A 20,312-nucleotide genomic window follows, 5' to 3' on the forward strand; every position below is an offset into this window, starting at 1 on the left:
TTTCTTATTAATGTAAGAAGACAGGAATGTCAGGCCTCTGAGCCCAAGCTAAGCCATCATATCCCCTGTGACCTGCACGTACACATCTAGATGGCCAGTTCCTGCCTTAACTGATGACATTCCACCACAAAAGAAGTGAAAATGGCCTGTTCCTGCCTTAACTGATGACGTTACCTTGTGAAATTCCTTCTCCTGGCTCAAAAGCTCCCCTACTGAGCACCTTGTGACTCCCGCCCCTGCCCGCCAGAGAACAACCCCCTTTGACTGTAATTTTCCTTTACCTACCCAAATCCTATAAAATGGCCCCACCCTTATCTCCCTTTGCTGACTCTCTTTTCAGACTCAGCCCGCCTGCACCCATGTGAAATAAACAGCCTTATTGCTGAAAAAAAAAAAAAAAAAATTTCCTACTAAATAAGAACACCACACAATGAAAGCATTATTTATATTTTAATAATAAAGCATATAACATGGACATAAAATGAAACTGCATATAAATTGAATAGATTATTATTTAGGTACATCAGTTAAATCAAGTAGCATTTAGTTGTTTAATAAATAAGACTAAATCTGAAATAATTCTTAGTTTGGTAAGTTCTAAGTATAATTATTTAAGAAATAAGAGAATATATACAATAATATATCCATTCTTGTCGTTCATTCAGAGGCATTACATGTTGACAAACCTGCACATAAAAATAGAAAGCTTTTACTCTCTTTTTATATATGGTTACTTTTGGCTAATTTTGAAATAGGACAACATTTCTAGGCCTTGTATAAGAATATCCCTGTACAAATAAAATTCTACAATATTTGTCCTTAGCAGAGACTAGCAATCTATGATCTGAGGTCTAACAGGATAATCCAGTCTAAATTCTACCCTAACAGAGTAGCTGTCAGTTGGTGTGTGAGAATGTGGGTAAAGAAGAGTGGTGGAAAGAGGAGAAAATATCCTTTCCTTGCTAAACCTAGAGCATTTTCTAAAATCTTAATTGGAGAAACAGAAAAGATAATCTCTTTATCCTGTTCTGGAATGTTTTAGGATTTTATGGACAGTATGGAGAAAGAAAGGGTAAGAATAGGAAACTTTTTCCTTTCTCCCTTCACTTGCCCAGTAGGTAGCTCTATTGATGTGTCCCTGAATTTGAACCCCTGGCTAAATCAGAAACCCAGAGTTCTGCTAATACCAGAACTATAGCTGTTTCTAGCTCTTGACTTACTTGCTTATCTAAAACTCAGAGGCATTGTCCCTCTCAGGATACTTTAGAAAATCTTAATAATGCAGATAAAAGCATTTTGGGGTATCAAAATTATTGTTACTATTAATACTTTACATTTCTATATGATGTAAAAAGTACTTTCATGCACATCATTTTATTTTTATCTTTAACTTTATGAAGTACATAAAACTAGTGTTTTTTTTTTTTTTTTTTTTTTTTTTGAGATGGAGTCTCACTCTTGTCACTCAGGCTGGAGTGCAATGGTGTTATTTCAGCTCACTGCAACCTCTGCCTCCCAGGTTCAAGCGATTCTCCTGCCTCAGCCTCCCAAGTAGCTGGGATTACAGGCGTCTGCCACCACGCCAGGCTAATTTTTGTATTTTTGTAGAGATGGGGTTTCACCATGTTGGTTAGGCTGGTCTTGAACTCCTGATCTCAGGTGATCCACCCGCCTCGGCCTCCCAAAGTGCTGGGATTACAGGCGTGAGCCACTGTGCCCAGCCTAGTGATATTATCTTAATTTTACATTTAAAGAGACTGGAACATAGAAGTAAATGAACTTCCCATAGTCACTCAACCAAACAGTGACAGAACTGGATTAGAACCAAAGTCTCCTGTCTCTGAGTATAGAATGACACTGATACAAATATCATACTTAAAATAATTTTCCACTCCATTTTCTATCTACATGTTTACTCACAGCATTAATAGCAATTTTTTTTCAAAGACATAAAACGAAAGGCTTTAATTAGAAAAAATACATTACCATTGTAGATTTGGGTCCCACTTCTACTGCAAATATGTTGAGTCCTCTGTTGTTTACACAGTTTTTACTTAGCTCATTGTTGATGTGAATAATCACTTTCTCATCTGACTATAAAAAAAGATTTCATAAGCTGCTAGTCCTTTCTTTAATAATTAGACAAATATAAGCCTCAGAATAAACCCTGAAATTCTGTTTTAACATCATATAGTGCACTACAAATTCATACAAATTGGCTACTTCTTTCAACTTTGTTACTTTTTCTCATTCATTTTCTTTCCAATCTGTCACCATTTATATAAACTTTTTCTTTTAAATGTGACTTTAATTTACTTGCCTTTTAATCTTCATTCCCAGGGTATTATGGACACTAGGGTCACATTACTTCATCCTTGACTTATGATAACAATATTCTCTATTTCTTTTGTTGTTATCTCTAGTTTTTTCAAATTCCATTCATTTTAATACTACCTTCCAACTTATATGTCTAAAACATCTTTTTACTCCTTCATTGACAATATATAAATAAATATATTTATTATCAACTTTGTATCGGGCATTGTTTTAGGGTCTAGGTGCACTGAGATAAAAGATAGAATTACTGACTCCTAGCTCACACTCTAGGGGAGACAGACAAATAAAATGGCAATTACAAAACACTTTGCTGAGTCTTGTAACAGAGGTATTTAGAAGGATCTATAGAAACACAGAAGATGAACATTAGCTCGGACTGGGGTTTCAAGAAAGACGTTATGGAAGAAGTGACAACTGAGATAATAGACAATGGCCTCTAGGATGGATAGGGAGCAAGGGAAAGCCGAATGACACTGATAAATGGGAAAAATGCAGGAATAAAAATATTCCCCTACTAAGAATCTGTGATCATACCCTAATGACTACAAAGGGGGTAGTATAATGTTAGACTACCTGAATTTATTTCTCAACTCTTCTACTACTTAGCTGTGTAATCATGTGCAAGTTATTTAACTGCTCTGTGCTTCAGTTTCCTGTTTGTAAAATGAGAATAGCACTTACTTCATAGGGTTGTTGTGAGAAGTAAATGCTCTAATATATGTAAATGCCTAGCAAACAATAAGGTCTAAAATGTTCACATTATTATCACATTTTGGTGAAGAGAGTTGAATTTTCCTTGAGGAAAAAGGAGGCAGAGAATTGAGAACTAATAGGTGATAGCAGAACAGAGGGGTTGGGGTAAGGTAGTGACTCCCTTCACCTTTTTAACCCTAATAAAACATAGAGGGCAGAAAGGGAACTATGATGTATCTTAGGAATCACCCTCTGAGGCATGATTGGTCCATTTGAAAACTGCAGTCTACTAGGTGGGGACCCAAGCTTAGTTAATCAAGTCTAAACTCCTCTATCTCATTTTCAAGATAATATATATAATTTGGATCCATTCTGTATGTTATTTACCTCCTAATCCTCCTCCAAATAAAGCCGTCTATTTCTGCAAAGCAGATATTCTCACTCTTTCCTTTATACTTCATATATACCCTTCGCCTGATTTCTCCTTACACTGTTTCCCCTGCTTCTAAAGGCTGTCTGTCTGCATATCTAAATCCTAGTCATCCTTCAGTGCTCAAATCCCATATCACAGTTCCCTTCCCCCTCATAACAAATCCTTCCCCAACTTCTATGGTCCAAATTAACAACTACAAGAGAAACAGAATAAAACCCCTATCGCACACACAAACAGTACTACATTATGTAACGTTTAATTATTCTCTGATGTCTTTCAAGAGTATTAATTTTGTCTTTCCAATTATAGCCCAGAAACTCCTTGAACACAGAGATCAAGTTTTACACTTTTTGGTGGCTCCTATTGTGACTAAAATAGTTACATAATATATTCTCAGGTTGACTAAAAACGCTGCCAAATCTTAAGTATTTTAAGAAATTTATGGCAGGCATAAAAATATGTCTCACCTAGGACCTAAAAGAAATAAGTCAACAGTACTGAGCACCTAGCCATCTTATATAAAGTTTTATGAAAATTTATAATTTCTAGAGAACTGGATATTTCTGACTAAGAATTTATGCTCATATTCTCTTGACCTGTAATATCAATAGTATTAATAGCAGGGAAGAGAGCCAAAGGTAGAAATAATCAGCTTCATGAAAGCAGGTCTTGGGACAGTAGAATACATTTAGTTACATTAAATAATGATAATTTATAGGATCTCTGCAATGTTAGTGTAAAACGCTGGGTTGAAATTTTTTTCTTTGCTTATAATATTTCTTTAAAACATGATATCTATTATTAAAATAGCTATGTATACATAAAAACTTTTAGAAACAAACTAAATAAAATACTTTGTACCCAGATTGTGCTCTATTTTCATTGATATCCAAATGTTTAATTTTCCTAATACTTTAAGAGAAAAAATTGGAAATCTTTAAAAATCATATAAAAATTACCACTCCCAGTTTGAGTTAGAAACCTGAGCAGAAAAAATAGTTATGCATTATAAACATTATTAATGTGATAGGATACTTAATTACCACATACGAATAGAGTAAGGAATAAGATGAAATATATTAGTAAGCTTTGTAGCAAAATGAGGAAAACCACATCATAATTGATACCTTGTTTTCAATAACTGACGTTATCCAGGTGTCACAACTATAAGTATGCACGATTATATTTTCATAGCCGTCCATCACTTTGGCATCACCGTTGCTAAGAACAGATTTACAAATGGCCTTCTCAAGTTGTCCACTACATGCCTCCATATGGACAGCTTTAATTTTTGGCTTGCATTTTTCTGCATAGATATCAATGACAAATGGACATGCCTGATTGGAAAAAAAAATCTTGTTTTAGCCTTTTGATAGAATTTTAAATAAATTATTAATATGTTACCATATAAGAAGATATGCTATACCTTCTAGCTTGTCCTTCTAATATACTTTTAGAGGAAAATTTTAGTACTATGAATTGAGTAATAAGCAAGCATGAAATCCTGACTTTTTGGTGGCATATTAACTGATAATGTTCATAGAAAATAAAAGAAAATAATAACCTCTAGCAAATCATAATGTTTATAGAAAATAAAAGAAAATAATAACCTCTAGCAAATCAGTAATATACTACCTTCTTTAAGCCATAATACCATCTCTCCATTTGGTTCAATGCTAACAAATACCATGTTATTTAATTTTCTTTTCTAAGGTGAGGGTTACAGAAATAATTCATCAAAGGTTTCTAAAGAAATTATTACATTTACAATTGAAGCTTACTGCATGGGCACAGAGCACTGACTAAATGTTTAGTCTAAAAACACCTTTAAAATATGAGACTTAAAAATATTTTCTGCATTCGGAATGAAATTTTTCTAATATCTACCTTAGTCTTTTTACCACAGCCTACAATGTGGTAAAAAGCCAATGTGGTAAAGAGCCTTTGCCTCTCTATCCAACCTGGTCTCCTGTGTCTCTATGCAACAGCTATCCTGATGTTTCAGATCCTAGAGCAAATGAAGCCCTTCATACGTAGTGTTCTCTCCACTGGGAAGATTATCCTTATGTATTTTCACATAGGTACCTTGTCTTCCTGCTTCAGGTTAAAGCTTAAGTGCCGCCTCTGCAGAGGGATCTGCTCTGGCCCCCCCAATCTCCTCACTCCCCCACTGTTCTCTGTTCTCTACTTCAGCCTTTGAGTTGTTTCAAAACACCTTTGAAATAATTTTTTTTTTGGAGACGGAGTTTTCCTCTTGTCACCCAGGCTGGAGTGCGGTTGGGTGATAGCTCACTGCAACTTCTGCTTCCCGGGTTCAAGTGATTCTCCTGCCTCAGCCTCCCAAGTAGCTGCAATTACAGGTGCCTGCCACCACACCCAGCTAAGTTTTGTATTTTTAGTAGAGACAAGGTTTCACCATGTTGACCATGCTGGTCTCGAACTCCTGACCTCAGGTGATGTACCTGCCTTGGCCTCCCAAAGTGCTGGGATTACAGGCGTGAGCCACTGCACCTGGCCGATATAATTTTACTTTAATTAATTAATCATTCTCCTTCATGGAATATAAATTTCATAAGGGCAGGAACTTTGACTATTTTATTCATCTTTGTATCCTCAGTGCCTCTTTCCTGCAGTTATCACATAGTAGGTATTCAATAAATATTTGTTGAATAACTGAATAAATTCACAAATTGGTGGTCATCTTTTAAGGAAATAAAAGAAGTCTGAAGTTAATTTTAGTAGAACATAAACAGAAATTTTTGTTTTAAGAAATATTTTAATATAAATATAAAATAAAATAATTATAAAATATTTTTATAATAAAAATATTTTAATCACTTCAACCTTTGGCATAATAAATTTGCCTTTTTAAGAGAAATAGTAGAATGAAAAATCATTGGACTAAAAAATAGAAGACCTGGGTTTATTTTTCATACACATCACCTTTGTAAAAATTTTTAAGGATTATTTATAATAATTATGAGTATGACATTTTTAAAGTTTTAATTTATTTGCTCAGTACTGGTAAATTCTGGTAATATTCTGCCATTTTTTAAGTCATGGCTATCAGTTTTATTCAACCAAAGAGGATAAATATTTGAATATTCACTGAAAGTAAAACATCTTAAAATGTCCATGTTAAAACATATTCTCTAATTTTTTTTCTTTTTTTTACACTTTTAAGTTCAGGGGTACATGTGCAGATTTGTTACACAGGTAAATGTGTGTCATAGGGGTTTGTTGTACAGATTATTTCATCACCCAGGTATTAAGCCCACTACCCATTCGTTACTTTTCCTGATCCTCTCCCTCCTCGTACTCTTCACCCTCTGATAGGCCCCACTGTGTGTTGTTCCCCTTTATGTGTCCATGTGTTCTCATCATTTAGCTCCCACTTATAAATGAGAACATGTGGCATTTGATTTTCAGTTCCTGCATTAGTTTGCTAAGGATAATGGCTTCCAGCTCCATCCATGTCCCTGCAGAGGACATGACCTCGTTCTTTTTTATGGCTGCATAGTATCCCATGGTGTATTTTTTTTTTTTTTTTTTTTTTTTTGAGACGGAGTCTCGCTCTGTCGCCCAGGCTGGAGTGCAGTGGCGCGCTCTCGGCTCACTGCAAGCTCCGCCTCCCGGGTTCACGCCATTCTCCTGCCTCAGCCTCTCCGAGTAGCTGGGACTACAGGCGCCCGCCACTACGCCCGGCTAATTTTTTTTGTATTTTTAGTAGAGACGGGGTTTCACCATGGTCTCGATCTCCTGACCTCGTGATCCGCCCGCCTCGGCCTCCCAAAGTGCTGGGATTACAAGCGTGAGCCACCGCGCCCGGCCCCATGGTGTATATTTACCACATTTTCTTTATCCTGTTTTCCACTGATGGGCATTTAGGTTAATTCCATGTCTTTGCTATTGTGAATAGTGCTGCAATGAACACACATGCGTATGTGTCTTTATAAAACAATTTACATTCCTTTAGGTGTATATCCAGTAATAGGATTGCTGGGTTGAATGGTATTTGTCTTTACGTCTTTGAGGAATCACCACACTGTCTTCCACAATGGTTGAACTCATGTACACTCCCACCAACAGTGTATAAGCATTCCTTTTTCTCCACAATCTCACCAGCATCTTTTATTTTTTGACTTTTTAGTAATGGCCATTTGGACAGGTGTGAAATGTGGTTTTGATTTGCATTTCTCTAATGATCAGTGATGTCAAACTTTTTTTCATATGATTGTTGGCTGCAGGTGTAGCTTCTTTTGAAAAGTGTCTGTTCATTTGCCCATTTTTTAATGGAATTTTTTTCTTGTAAATTTAAGTTACTGATAGATAGTAGATATTAGACCTTTGTCAGATGCATAGTTTGCAACAATTTTCTCCCATTCTGTAGGTTGTCTGTTTACTCTGTTGATAGTTTCTTTTGCTGCACAGAAGCTCTTTAATTTAATTAGATCCCATTCGTCAATTTTTGCTTTTCTTGCAATTGCTTGTGGCATCTTCACCATGAAATCTTTCCCCATGCCTATATCTTGAATGGTATTGCCTAGGTTATCTCCTGGAGTTTTTACACTTTTGGGTTTTACATTTCAGTCTTTAATCTATCTTAATTTTTTTTTTTTTTTTTTTTTGGGACGGAGTCTCGCACTCTCACCCAGGCTGGAGTGCAGTGGTGCCATCTTGGCTCACTGCAAGCTCTGACTCCCGGGTTCACGCCATTCTCCTGCCTCAGCCTCCCGAGTAGCTGGGACTACAGGTGCCTGCCACCACGCCCAGCTAATTTTTTGTATTTTTAGTACAGACGGGGTTTCACCAGGATGAAGCCAGGATGTTAGCCAGGATGTCTCGATCTCCTGACTTTGTGATCCACCCGCCTCAGCCTCCCAAAGTGCTGGGATTACAGGCGTGAGCCACCACACCCAGCCCTAGTTAATTTTTGTATATGGTGTAAGGAAGGGGTCCAGTTTCAGTCTTCCGCATATGGCTAGCCAGTTATCCCAGCACCATTTATTGAATAGAGAATCCTTTTCCCAGTATTTGTTCTTGTCAGAGTTGTCAAAGATCAAACAGGTGTAGGTGTGCAGTCTTATTTCTGAGTGTTCTATTCTGTTCCATTGGTCTGTATGTTTGTTCTTGTACCAGTACCATGCTGTTTTGGTTACTGTAGTCCTGTAGTATAGTTTGAAATTAGGTAGCATGATGCCTCCAGCTTTGTTCTTTTTGCTTAGGATTGCCTTGGCTATTTGGGCTCTTTTTTTGGTTTCATATGAATTTTAAAATATTTTTTTCTAGTTCTGTAAAGAATACCAATGGTAGTTTAGTGGGAATATCATTGAATCTATAAATTGCTTTGGGCAGTATGACCATTTTAATGATATTGATTCTTCCTATCCATGAGCATCGAATGTTTTTCCATTTGTTTGTGTCATCTCTGATTTCTTTGAGCAGTAGTTTGTAGTTCTCCTTGTAGAGATTGCTGGCCTCCCTTGTTCATTGTACTCCTAGGTATTTTATTCTTTTTGTGGCAATTATGAATGGGAGTTCTTTTGTGAATTGGCTCTTGACTATTGTTGGTGTATAGGAATATTAGTGATTTTTGCACATTCTAAAATTTTTTTTTTTTTTTTTTTTTTGAGATGGAGTCTCGCTCTGTCGCCCAGGCTGGAGTGCAGTGGCGCAATCTTGGCTCACTGCAAGCTCCACCTCCCGGGTTCATGCCATTCTCCTGCCTCAGCCTCTCCGAGTAGCTGGGACTACAGGCGCCCGCCACCACGCCCGGCTAATTTTTTGTATTTTTAGTAGAGACGGGGTTTCACCATGGTCTCAATCTCCTGACCTCGTGATCCGCCCACCTCGGCCTCCCAAAGTGCTGGGATTACAAGCGTGAGCCACCGCGCCCGGCCCTAAAATTTTTTAATTAAAGTCTTATCACATCTAAAAGAGTTGCCCTATAGTTTTATTTTTTCTTTTCATGGGCTTGATCTTTTATTTACTTACTTTCTTTATCCTACCAACTTAATATAGGAAGCAAACAACAAGCAAGAAAACTATTAACTGTAAATTATTCATTGTAAAACTATTAACAATATATGTGATAAGGAAGATGGGGAAGACTGTAATAATAAAACCTAGATTATGGGATGCTACTTAAATTTAGCACAATATTTAGCTCTCAACTACCTGTTAACCCATACAAGAGGGAAATAAAAGTTATGTAGTGCTTAAACTCTAAAAAAGAAAGTAGGCCGGGTGCGGTGGCTCACGCCTGTAATCCCAGCACTTTGGGAGGCCGAGGCGGGTGGATCACGAGGTCAGGAGATCGAGACCATCCTGGCTAACACGGTGAAACCCCGTCTCTACTAAAAATACAAAAAAAAAAAAATTAGCCGGGCGAGGTGGCGGGCGCCTGTAGTCCCAGCTACTTGGGAGGCTGAGGCAGGAGAATGGCATGAACCCCAGGGGGCAGAGCCTGCAGTGAGCCGAGATCGCGCCACTGCACTCCAGCCTGGGCGACAGAGCAAGACTCCGTCTCAAAAAAAAAAAAAAAAAGAAAGTAAATTTTCCCAGTTCTGAATCTAGAAAGAAATTAATATCATGAAATGCTATTTTAAAAAGGAAAAAAGAAAAAAAGGGGGGGGCAAAACTAAACATGTAAGTTTTACTCCTCAAATTCAGTAAAAGAGCACTATTCAGTTACAGTGATATAGGGGCAATGCCCTTATAAAAAAGTTATATTGCTCTTTAACAGAGGATCTTCATAGGCTGATACAGGGAATGTGTAATCTGTAACTCTACAGCCTAAATTAGAGAATTTAATAAGGAAAAATAAAGAAATAAGTAATAAGAATTTAATAAGAAACAATAAAGCAATTTAGTAAGAAAAAAGGTTTTAAATCTGTTCAACTGATCAGGAACAGCTCCACTTCAATTAACACACTTATGTTAGGCAACCAGTGTCAGCTCCTCAGTTTTGAAAGTCAGGCAGAGATGGATTCACATCAGTAAATACACTGCTTAGTGCCAACCAATCAACAGTCTCATCCAAGTAACCATGCTTCCCCACATAGTATTAACTCATTTATGCCTCTAAAAGCCAGGCAATCCTTGAATTCCATACCTCCCCAAAACCCTATATAAATGAGCATTCTGCTCTTAGTGGAGAGACTGTGCCTGACCAGCATAGCTCTCCTTTATAGTAAGCAATCAATTCAGCTTTGTCTTTTTATTTCAGTTACTGAGTGGCAGCCTCATCATCTATTGATACTTTCCAATGTATACTGTATTTTTTTACCTTTTGAATTTAAATGATACAAATAACCTACTCAATAAATAAATGAAATTTAAATTAAATTAAATGTTAGCTCAGAAATCCTTCTTGCTTATAGTTTCAAAGGTAAATGACATCAGTAACTGCGGTAAATAAGTCTTAAATTGCTCTTAACTAATTTCCCTAATAAGCAACAACATGGGTAGCACAATCAATATTGTTCATAGATTAGATGCTGATTTTACACATGGTTAAAATGTGGGAGTCACTGACTGTTAGGCTCAAGTAGGATATAAATAGTTACCATAACTATTCACCTCCTATTTCTAAAAATGGGGAAAGAATAGAGAACCTCTCAGAAAACAGGTTAATGAAGGTTTTGAATGATGTCAAAACTAGGAATTAAACCAAAGTCTAAATGTATCTAAAACAAAATTTTTCAAAGTTAGTATTGCCCTCCTAAGTTGATTCAAGTATGGAAAAAGGACAAATACTATTTTTAATTTTAAGAGTATAAACAAATGTACTGTTATGTAACTTGTGGCCTGAAACTGAAACTCTTAAATTCTATATTTTAAATCTGACATAAAAATATAGAAATTAGCCTGGGTAAAACAGTGAGACCCCCATCTCTACAAAAAAAAAAAAAGTTAAAAAATTAGCTGGGCGTGGGGGCATGCATCTGTAGTCCTAGCTACTCAGGAGGCTGAGGCAGGAGGCTTACTTGAGCCCAGGAGGTTGAAGCTGCAGTGAGCTATGATTGTGCCACTGCACTCCAGCCAGGGTGACAGAGTAAGGCATTGTCTCAAATTTAAAAAAAAAACAAAAAAACAAAAAAAAAACCCATATATATATATAAAAAATTTAAGAAGGCCTAATTTTTAAATTTTTATTACCCCTATGGTTTATTACAAGCCCTGTTCAACTTCTATACCTATCATGTTAATGATAATAATGATGATGATAGCTGATACATACACAACGCTTTGTATGAGCAAGCCACTGTTCCAAGTGTTTTACAAGTATTAACCCCAAAAGTACCCTTTATAAAAAGATCAGAAATCCAAGTTCTAATGCAGACACATTCTCCTTATTCTAAGAGAGCCTTTAAACTGTTAAGACAAAGCGTTTCCCTATAGCAATGAGACTTTAGTAACTCAAACTGCCTTTTCCAATTTTAATTTTTTAATATCAAATTTTTTTCTTGCATATTATATGCTTAAACTCTTTTGTCTTTGAATTATTTTAATGTTGGCAGTAACTAAATTTCAGGTGAGAACAAGAACCTGTATAAACTAACAGAAACATGTTGTTGCACCCAGGATTCATTCATATACTAAAGTTCAAAGATTTGGGTGCCCAATTCGAAAGTTATGTCAGGAAAATGTTCATAAAGTAAAATATTATTATGTACACTAAACCCACTGGCAAAAGTTTAAGAATACTTTACCTCTGTCAACTCCAGAGCTTTATTGTAGCCCATAGAGTGTAGAGTTACCCAAAGGTCACAAGGATCTCCTTCTCGATCATTAGCTTCCATTAGATTCAAATCCATAAATCCTTGTCTTGTTAGTTCATTCCTCTTTGTATCAAAATTCTCTGTTTAAACAACCGAAAGTTTTTTCTTACATAATTTAAAAATTCATAACTTTAATAAAATGTCTATGATATATTATTATTCATAGATATTTATTTTAAAAGAGGCCTATGGATCTATGAGCAAGATAAAAGTCAAATAAAAATGGCTCAAAACATTATTGAGAGCTATTCTTCTAATTTCCCATAACTCAGCATAGATACGTCATAGTACATAATTTCATTTTTCAAAAAATCCTAAAGTTATAAATAGTGCAAATATATTCTAAAATTAGATGAAACTGTAATATTTCTGGGTAAATTCAAATCTGCCTGCTTATTTAGAGCATATGTTATATATTTCAAAGAATTAAAATGCTTCATATGTATTTGCCACTTAAAGCCAGCAGAAACTGATGAATTTGATAGACTTCCCAAACTACTAGAGTTTCAGAAAGAAAAATGGGAACAGTGTCATATTTAAGGAGATTTCTATATGCCTGATTCCTCTAATTTTAGCTAAACTGTCCCCAAGTCTTGAAAGACTGACAGATAATGGGGAGCACTTTGGAATCCATGAATCAACTACATTTTCCCAGGTAAGTCTATGCCCATTTTAACACTATTTATGAGCAAAACTAAATTTACCTAGAAGTATCTAGACATGCATAATTCCTGAATTTGTCTATAACATGGATAATAAGTAGTTATTTATTATGGATATTTTGTTAGCTATCCTACAACAGGGAAGATTTTATTTCCTAACTTCCATCTATAATATATCCAAGGGAAATGGGTACTCTTATTTGAGATAGCATCTCTTTTGTATGCATTATTGTGAGAAAAGCAGCAGAGACATAACTGTCTAAAACTGGTTGACTGATTAATAGCTTAAAACATTTAGAAGCCGGGCACGGTGACTCACGCCTGTAATCCCAGCACTTTGGGAGGCCAAGGCAGGTGGATAGCCTGAGCTCAGGAGTTCGAGACCAGCCTGGCCAACATGGCGAAACCCTGTCTCTACTAAAAATACAAAAAATAAAATTAGCCCGGCGTGCTGGCATGCACCTGCAGTCCCAGCCACTCAGGAGGCTGAGGCAGAGAATCGCTTGAACCCAGGAGGCAGAGGTTGCAGTGAGCCGAGATCGTGCCACTGTACTACAGCCTGGGTGACAGAGCAAGACTCTTCTCAAAAAAAAAAAAAGTTTAGAGTTCAAAATTACTCATAACTTTTTCAGGGGGAAAAAATAAATGCAGATTAAATTCAATCATGAAAAGAAATGGTAGCCACAAAAATCGAGGTTAGAGCTACTATGTAGAAAAGATGAAAAAATTATTTGATATATAATACAAATACATTAAAAAATCTATCTAGATACTGTACCATAGAGACTATCAAAAACTAATCTACTTTTTAAAACTTAAAATTCTCAATCCTCATTAATTTTTAAAAAATTTATTAACACTTGGGCCAGGCACGGTGGCTCACGCCTGTAATCCCAGCACTTTGGGAGGCTTAGGCGGGCAGATCGCGAGGTCAGGAGATCAAGACCATCCTGGCTAACATGGTGAAACCCTATTTCTACTAAAAATACAAAAAATTAGCCGGGCGTGGTGGCGGGCACCTGTAGTCCCAGCTACTTGGGAGGCTGAGGGAGGAGAATGGCGTGAACCCAGGGGGTGAAGCTTGCAGTGAGCAGAGATCGCACCACTGCACTCCAGCCTAGGCAACAGAGCAAGATTCCGACTCTCTCTCTCTATATATATATATAAACACTTGACTCCAAGACTTACTGTAAAGCTACAGTAATCAAGACAGTGCGGTAATGGTGAAAGAACAATGAATAGATCAATGGAACAGAATAGAGAGCCCAGAAATAGACCGACATAAATATATTCAACTGATATTTGACAAAGGAGCAAAGGCAATTAAATGGAGAAAGGATAGTCCTTTGTGAAGATATTGTAATGGTGGATACATGATGTTATATATTTGTCAAAACCCATAGAACTGTACAAGACAAGAGTGAACCCTCCAGGGGTTTGAGACCAGCCTGGGCAACATGGTGAAACCCATCTCAACAAAAAACATACAAAAATTAGCCGGGTGTGGTGGGGCACACCTGTAGTCCAAGCTACTCAGGAGGCTAAGGTGAGAGGGTCGCTTGAGCCTGGATGCAGGGGTTGCAGTGAGTTGAGATTGCACTACTGCACTCCGTCCTGGGCTAACAGTGACTCTATCTTAAACAAACAAACAAAAAGAGTGAACCTAATGTAAACTATGAACTTTAGTTAATGATTATGTATCAATATTCACTCATCAATTGTAACAAAAATACCATACAAATGCAAGATGTTAATAATAGGGAAAACTTGTGGGTGAGGAGGAATATATGGAAGATGTCTATTTTTTTTTTTTTTTTTTTTTGAGACAGAGTCTCACTCTGTCACCCAGGCTGGAGTACAGTGGCATGATTTTGTCTCATTGCAACCTCCACCTCCCAAGCTCAAGTGATTCTCCTGCCTCAGCCTCCCAAGTAGCTGGGATTATAGGTACCTGCCACTACACTTGGATAATTTTTTTATTTTTAGTACAAGTGGGGTTTCACCATGTTGGCCAAGCTGGTCTTGAATTACTGACCTCAAGTGATCCACCCACCTCAGCCTCCCAAAGTGCTGGGATTACAGGCCAATTTTTTTTTTTTTTTTTTTTTTTTTTTTGTTAAGAGACAATTTGCTCTGTTGTCCAGGCTGGTCTTGAAATCCTGGCTTCAAGTAATCCTACTGCCTTAGCCTTCCAGAGTGCTAGGATTATAGGCATGAGCCACAGCACCCAGCCTATGTTTTTCTGTAAACCTAAAATTGCTCTAAAAATAAAGTTTATTAGGAGGCAGTGCTTGCAGTGAGCCGAGATCGCGCCACTGCACTCCAGCCTGGGCAGCAGTGCGAGACTCAGTCTCAAAAAAAAATAAAAATAAACAAAATAAAGCTTATTAATAAACAAAATAAAAATAAAAGCATCTTTAAGTGTAAAAAAAGTTTATTAAAATAATCTTACAGATAAACAGTACATTTTCTTATTATTCAGGGGAAACATTAAAACCTTAAAAGCTCTCATTTCTTTGCAGTATTATTAATGTTGGTAAAGTAGACATTCCTCCAAATCATTTTTCAAGTCAATAAATCTTGGAGACTTTTTGATAGCATGGAGTTCAAAGTTCTGGAGCCTGACTATCTGTGAAACTTTCTTGCTGTGTAGCCTTGGTCAAGTTACTTAACTTCTAATTCTATTTCCTTATTTATAAAGTGAGAATAATAAAGTACTACTTCATAGAGTTGGTGCGTAGAAGTGCATAGATCAGCAGCTGGTACATGGTAGACGGTAAGCTATCAGAAAATGTTAACCGTCAACTCTGCCAATTTAATTAAAATTTTAAATTAGAATTTTACTTATCACAAACTTTACCACCAGAAAGCCACAAATTTCACTCTTATGGAATGTTCTCTATTGCCAATTAAAAGATTATATAATTAAAGTTACAAGATAATTACATCTTCCTATAGCTGATACTCTATTATGTATATTATGAATTTTATTAATCAAAGTTTAATATTATAAATCAATATACATGTATTGTTATTGATTATATTAACTTTCAGCTAAAATAGAAATACTGAAAGATTCCTTTATATAAATAATATACTTCTACCCTACTTGCTGTCTAGGTAAACAGACTCCCAACCTGCCTCACTTTGTCAAGCTTAGACCATTTTAAGACCCACACATTACTATCCCAGTGAAAGCATACGCGAGTTAATCTCTCTTGACTGCATTCTGGTCTCCTCATACCTCTTGTTCTGTGATCTATAGTTGACTATGGCTTTTTGGCTTTCCCTCTGACCTTGCAGTCTTTGGCTTAAATATGCAAGTACGTCTTTCCAGACTCCTTCTAAGTGATAACTGACTTTGCCTCATTCTCAGTGATTTTCTTTGTCCATCTTGGCATTTTTGGCTTCAATATTTCTGTAGACGGACTTTTTAAATTCAACTCAAATACGAAAAGCATTGAAGAATGTTTAACATGTATAATATAAACAACTTCCTGGAAACCTTAATTTGTGAGTAAAACTCTAGCTTCTTGGCTTTTTGCTGCCCTCTCCTGGTCACAGTTTGTGGCACTTGACCACTTCAGGCCCAGTGGTATCAAGCGCAAGGACAAGTTTTTTGTCTTCTAAACCCCAAACAGTAGAGACTCAAAACTGAAATTATGATTAAGTAATTCACACTTTCTTTTAACTTGAGTATTATATCAACTATCAGTTTAAGAAAAATAAATGTTTAAGTTTTTATGATCTACAAACAATGCCACTACTTTCAAACTGTCCTAAATGCTATAATAATATTTCATGGAGAAGTTTTACTACTTATTTCTTAGAGATTAAAAGGTGCTATATATATATATTTTTATACATCTGTTAAGAAAAAGAAAAGTGCTTACCTCTGCAGACAGCCCAAGCATCTTCATCACATTTCTCACCACTTGTTCTCAATTCAAAAAAATTATATTCTTCAAGGCTAAGAAGACCATTTCCATCTAAATCAATTACTTCAAATATATCTGATAAAGTAGACCTAAAATTATAAAAATAGCTAGTTATTTCTTGTCACTAAGGCAACTACACTGAAGAAGGGTTTTTTTTGTTTTTTTGTTTTTTTTTTTGAGACGGAATCTCACTCTGTCGCCCAGGCTGGAGTGCAGTGGCGTGATCTCGGCTCACTGCAAGCTCCACCTCCCAGGTTCACACCATTCTCCTGCCTCAGCCTCCTGAGTAGCTGGGACTACAGGCACCTGCCACCACACCTGGCTAATTTTTTTTTGTATTTTTAGTAGAGATGGGGTTTCTCTACTAAAAATTTTAGCTAGGATGGTCTTGATCTCCTGACCTCGTGATCTGCCCGCCTCGGCCTCCCAAAGTGCTGGGATTACAGGCGTCAGCCACCGTGCCCAGCTGAAGAAGGGTTCTATGAGGATAACATTCAAAAGGAAATAATATAGCGTTATACAATTTCTGTAAACTATAATGTATCCAAATACAGTTTTGGCTCAGTCCAGTATTACATGAGATAAAAAAGCTTCTAGAGCAACCACAGTATCTCAACACATAGTAAGAACTCAATGAACAGTAGTAGTTCCCTTCTTTTTTCCTTTCTCCAGTCTACTTTCTTCTTCCTCTCTACCTATAGGGAGAAACTGGTAGATGTTTAACTGAAGTTGACTTGCCAAATGTGTAGAACCCAGAAGTAAATGACAATCCTAGATCTGCAAATGGAAGAACATTTTCAGGTGCCTAGAGAATGAGTTGTTTTGTTTTGATATATATATTTATGGTGTACAATGTGATTTTTTGATATATGTATACATTGTGAAATGACTAAATCAAGCCAATTAACACAGCCATTATCTCACATATTTATCATCTTTTTTTCTAGTGGGAACATTTAATATCTATTCTCTTAGCAATTTTCAAGGATACAATATGTAACTATAATCACCATATTGTCAACAGATCTCCTGAATTTATTCCTCTTATCAAACTGAAATTTTGTATCCTTTCACCAACATATCCTCAACCCCCTCACTACTCCCAGCTGCTATAACCACTCTTCTACTCTCTGTTTCTATGGATTTGACTTTTTAATATCCCACATATAACGCTGGGTGTGGTGGCTCATACCTATAATCCCAGCACTTTGAAAGGTTGAGGCAGGATGCTCACTTGAGGCCAGGAGTTTGAGACCACCCTGGGCAACACAGCCAGACTCCCATCTCTTTAAAAAAAATTAGCCAGGCATGCTGGCAAGCACCTGTAATCCCAGCTACTGCTACTCAGGAGGTTGAGCTGGGAGGATCACCTGAGCCCAGGAGTCTGAGGCTTCAGTGAGCTATGATTGTGACAGTGTACTCCAGCCTGGGTAACAGAGCAAAACTCTGTCTCTATTAAAAAAAAAATAAAGTTCCCACATATAAGTGAGATCATGCAGTATTTATCTTTCTGTGCCTGGCTTATTTAACTTAGCACAACATCCTCCAAGTTCATACAGGTTGTTCACAAGAGTTGAATTGGTGAATTAGAATCTGAGGATGGGGGTGGGAGCTGGCCAAAGGGAGTAACACAGGCTATTAATATCTATCCAGTCTAGATGTTATAATTCTAACATTAATAAACGAAACTTACTTAAATTCCTTTGTAAGGAATAATTCCCCTGTTTCATCTCTATATACAAGTTGGGCTTCATCTGTTACCGGTTTTATTTTTTTCCTCAGCCTACAGCCAGTTGTGGAAGGAATTAACCAGTAAATTCCAGGTCCTAGTTCACCAGTCCATCCAAACACCTTTTCTCAAAACAATGAAACAAAACAATCATTATTCTTAATTTTTTCATCTTTTAATTTAAAGCTTTTAATATTTCTTCTGAAAGGGACACATTAGAAATGATTTTTAAATCAATATGTACAAATTCTATATAGTCCTATCAGTCTTTTTACAGGTTTCAAATTCTTTTTGTTAATGGTAATCCCATTATGAGACCATTAGATATAGCAGTTCTTTATATATTTTTGAAACAAATGCCTAAAACTGTAACAGGTAAGTTATATATCTTCTAAATCTTCCCCAATAATCTTCAAAAACATCTATGATGCAAATACCTTCAACAGGAAGCAAAGATAAATCATAGGGTAATTTTTTAATGCAAACACTGAGCTCCTTTTAAAAAAAGTAATAATATTCTAGATTATGGTTTCCTAATTTGATTCAAATATAAATATATGATATCTAAATCAGATTTCAATGACATAAAATAAAAATTAAATATATTTTGAAGTGGTTTAGTATTTGTACAAATTAACCACATTTGTAAGAGCTCAATTATGTGGATGAAAGCACTGGAATTTCACTTTTTTTAATGTAATATGGACTATAAAACAAGACACAGAATCCCAAATAAACCAGCTTTATATGAAATTCTGTTTCCTATCAAATGTTGGATATTTATCAGGGGTACCAGAACATTTGCATAGGAAAACATTTTATTCCCCAGTTCTATAAAAGAAAGCAGGCTGGGCACGGCGGTTCACGCCTGTAATCCCAGCACTTTGGGAGGCTGAAGTGGGTGGATCATTTGATGTCAGGAGTTTGAGACCAGCCTGGCCAACATGGTGAAACCCTACCTCTACTAAAATTACAAAAATTAGCCAGGCATGGTGGCGGGCGCCTATAATCCCAGCTACTTCGGAGGCTGAGGCAGGAGAATCACTTGAACCGGGAGGTGGAGGTTGCAGGGAGCCGAGATCGTGCCACTGTACTCTAGCCTGAGTGATAGAGCGAGACTCTGTCTCAAAAAAAAAAAAAAAAGAAAGAAAGAAAGCAAATGGTATCTCTCTATGTACCTCCTAAGAGCTTTTTGGAGCCCAAAGGTTTCCTATAAAAGCTAGCAGCTGTCTCTGTTAAATATATTAAATGTAAACAATTCTTAGTTGTGTGTAAAAGCTAAGTAAAAGTGCCCTTCAGCACAGACTAACCCAAGAGTATCCTTTCAGGTATTATGTCCAAAAATTCCTTTTAAAACCCAGGTATAAGGCCAGACACGGTGGCTCATACCTATCATCCCAGCACTTTGGGAAGCCAAGGTGGAAAGATTGCTTGAAGCTAGGAATTGGAGACCAGCCTGGACAACATAGTGAGATCCCATCTCTAAAAATAACAACAATAATAATAATGCATCTATAGTTCTAGCTACTTGAAATGCTAAGGCAGGAAGATCATTTTCACCCAGGAGTTCAAGGTTACAGGGAATTGTATCACTGCACTCCAGCCTGGGCTACGGAGTGAGACCCTATCTCTAAATAAATAAACAAACAAACAAACAAACAAACAAAAAACAACTTAGGTATATTTTACGTCATTCTGGAGACTCATATACAAAATAATGTTGCTCATCTAAGTTCT

The 20,312-nt window shown here is 36.6% G+C and overlaps 1 protein-coding gene across 3 annotated transcripts in view; it reads right to left on the bottom strand.

Annotated features, from left to right (window-relative positions):
- Positions 1 to 431: 431 nt before the first annotated feature.
- The window catches only part of EFCAB7 (EF-hand calcium binding domain 7), a 51,370-nt gene continuing 31,489 nt past the window's right edge, over positions 432 to 20,312 (bottom strand). For all 3 annotated transcript variants that reach the window (XM_032137252.2, XM_058430880.1, XM_032137253.2), the window contains exons 9-14: positions 18,540 to 18,697; positions 16,802 to 16,935; positions 12,178 to 12,326; positions 4,591 to 4,800; positions 1,987 to 2,094; positions 432 to 686 (exon numbers count right to left, since the gene is read on the bottom strand). In XM_032137252.2, the coding sequence (XP_031993143.1) occupies positions 612 to 686; positions 1,987 to 2,094; positions 4,591 to 4,800; positions 12,178 to 12,326; positions 16,802 to 16,935; positions 18,540 to 18,697 (834 nt within the window). In that variant the 3' untranslated portion in view covers positions 432 to 611. The remainder of the gene's footprint in view (positions 687 to 1,986; positions 2,095 to 4,590; positions 4,801 to 12,177; positions 12,327 to 16,801; positions 16,936 to 18,539; positions 18,698 to 20,312) is intronic.

The sequence above is a fragment of the Hylobates moloch genome, unplaced genomic scaffold (assembly GCF_009828535.3).
Source record: "Hylobates moloch isolate HMO894 unplaced genomic scaffold, HMol_V3 SCAFFOLD_18, whole genome shotgun sequence".
In the NCBI taxonomy this organism is placed as follows: domain Eukaryota; kingdom Metazoa; phylum Chordata; class Mammalia; order Primates; family Hylobatidae; genus Hylobates; species Hylobates moloch.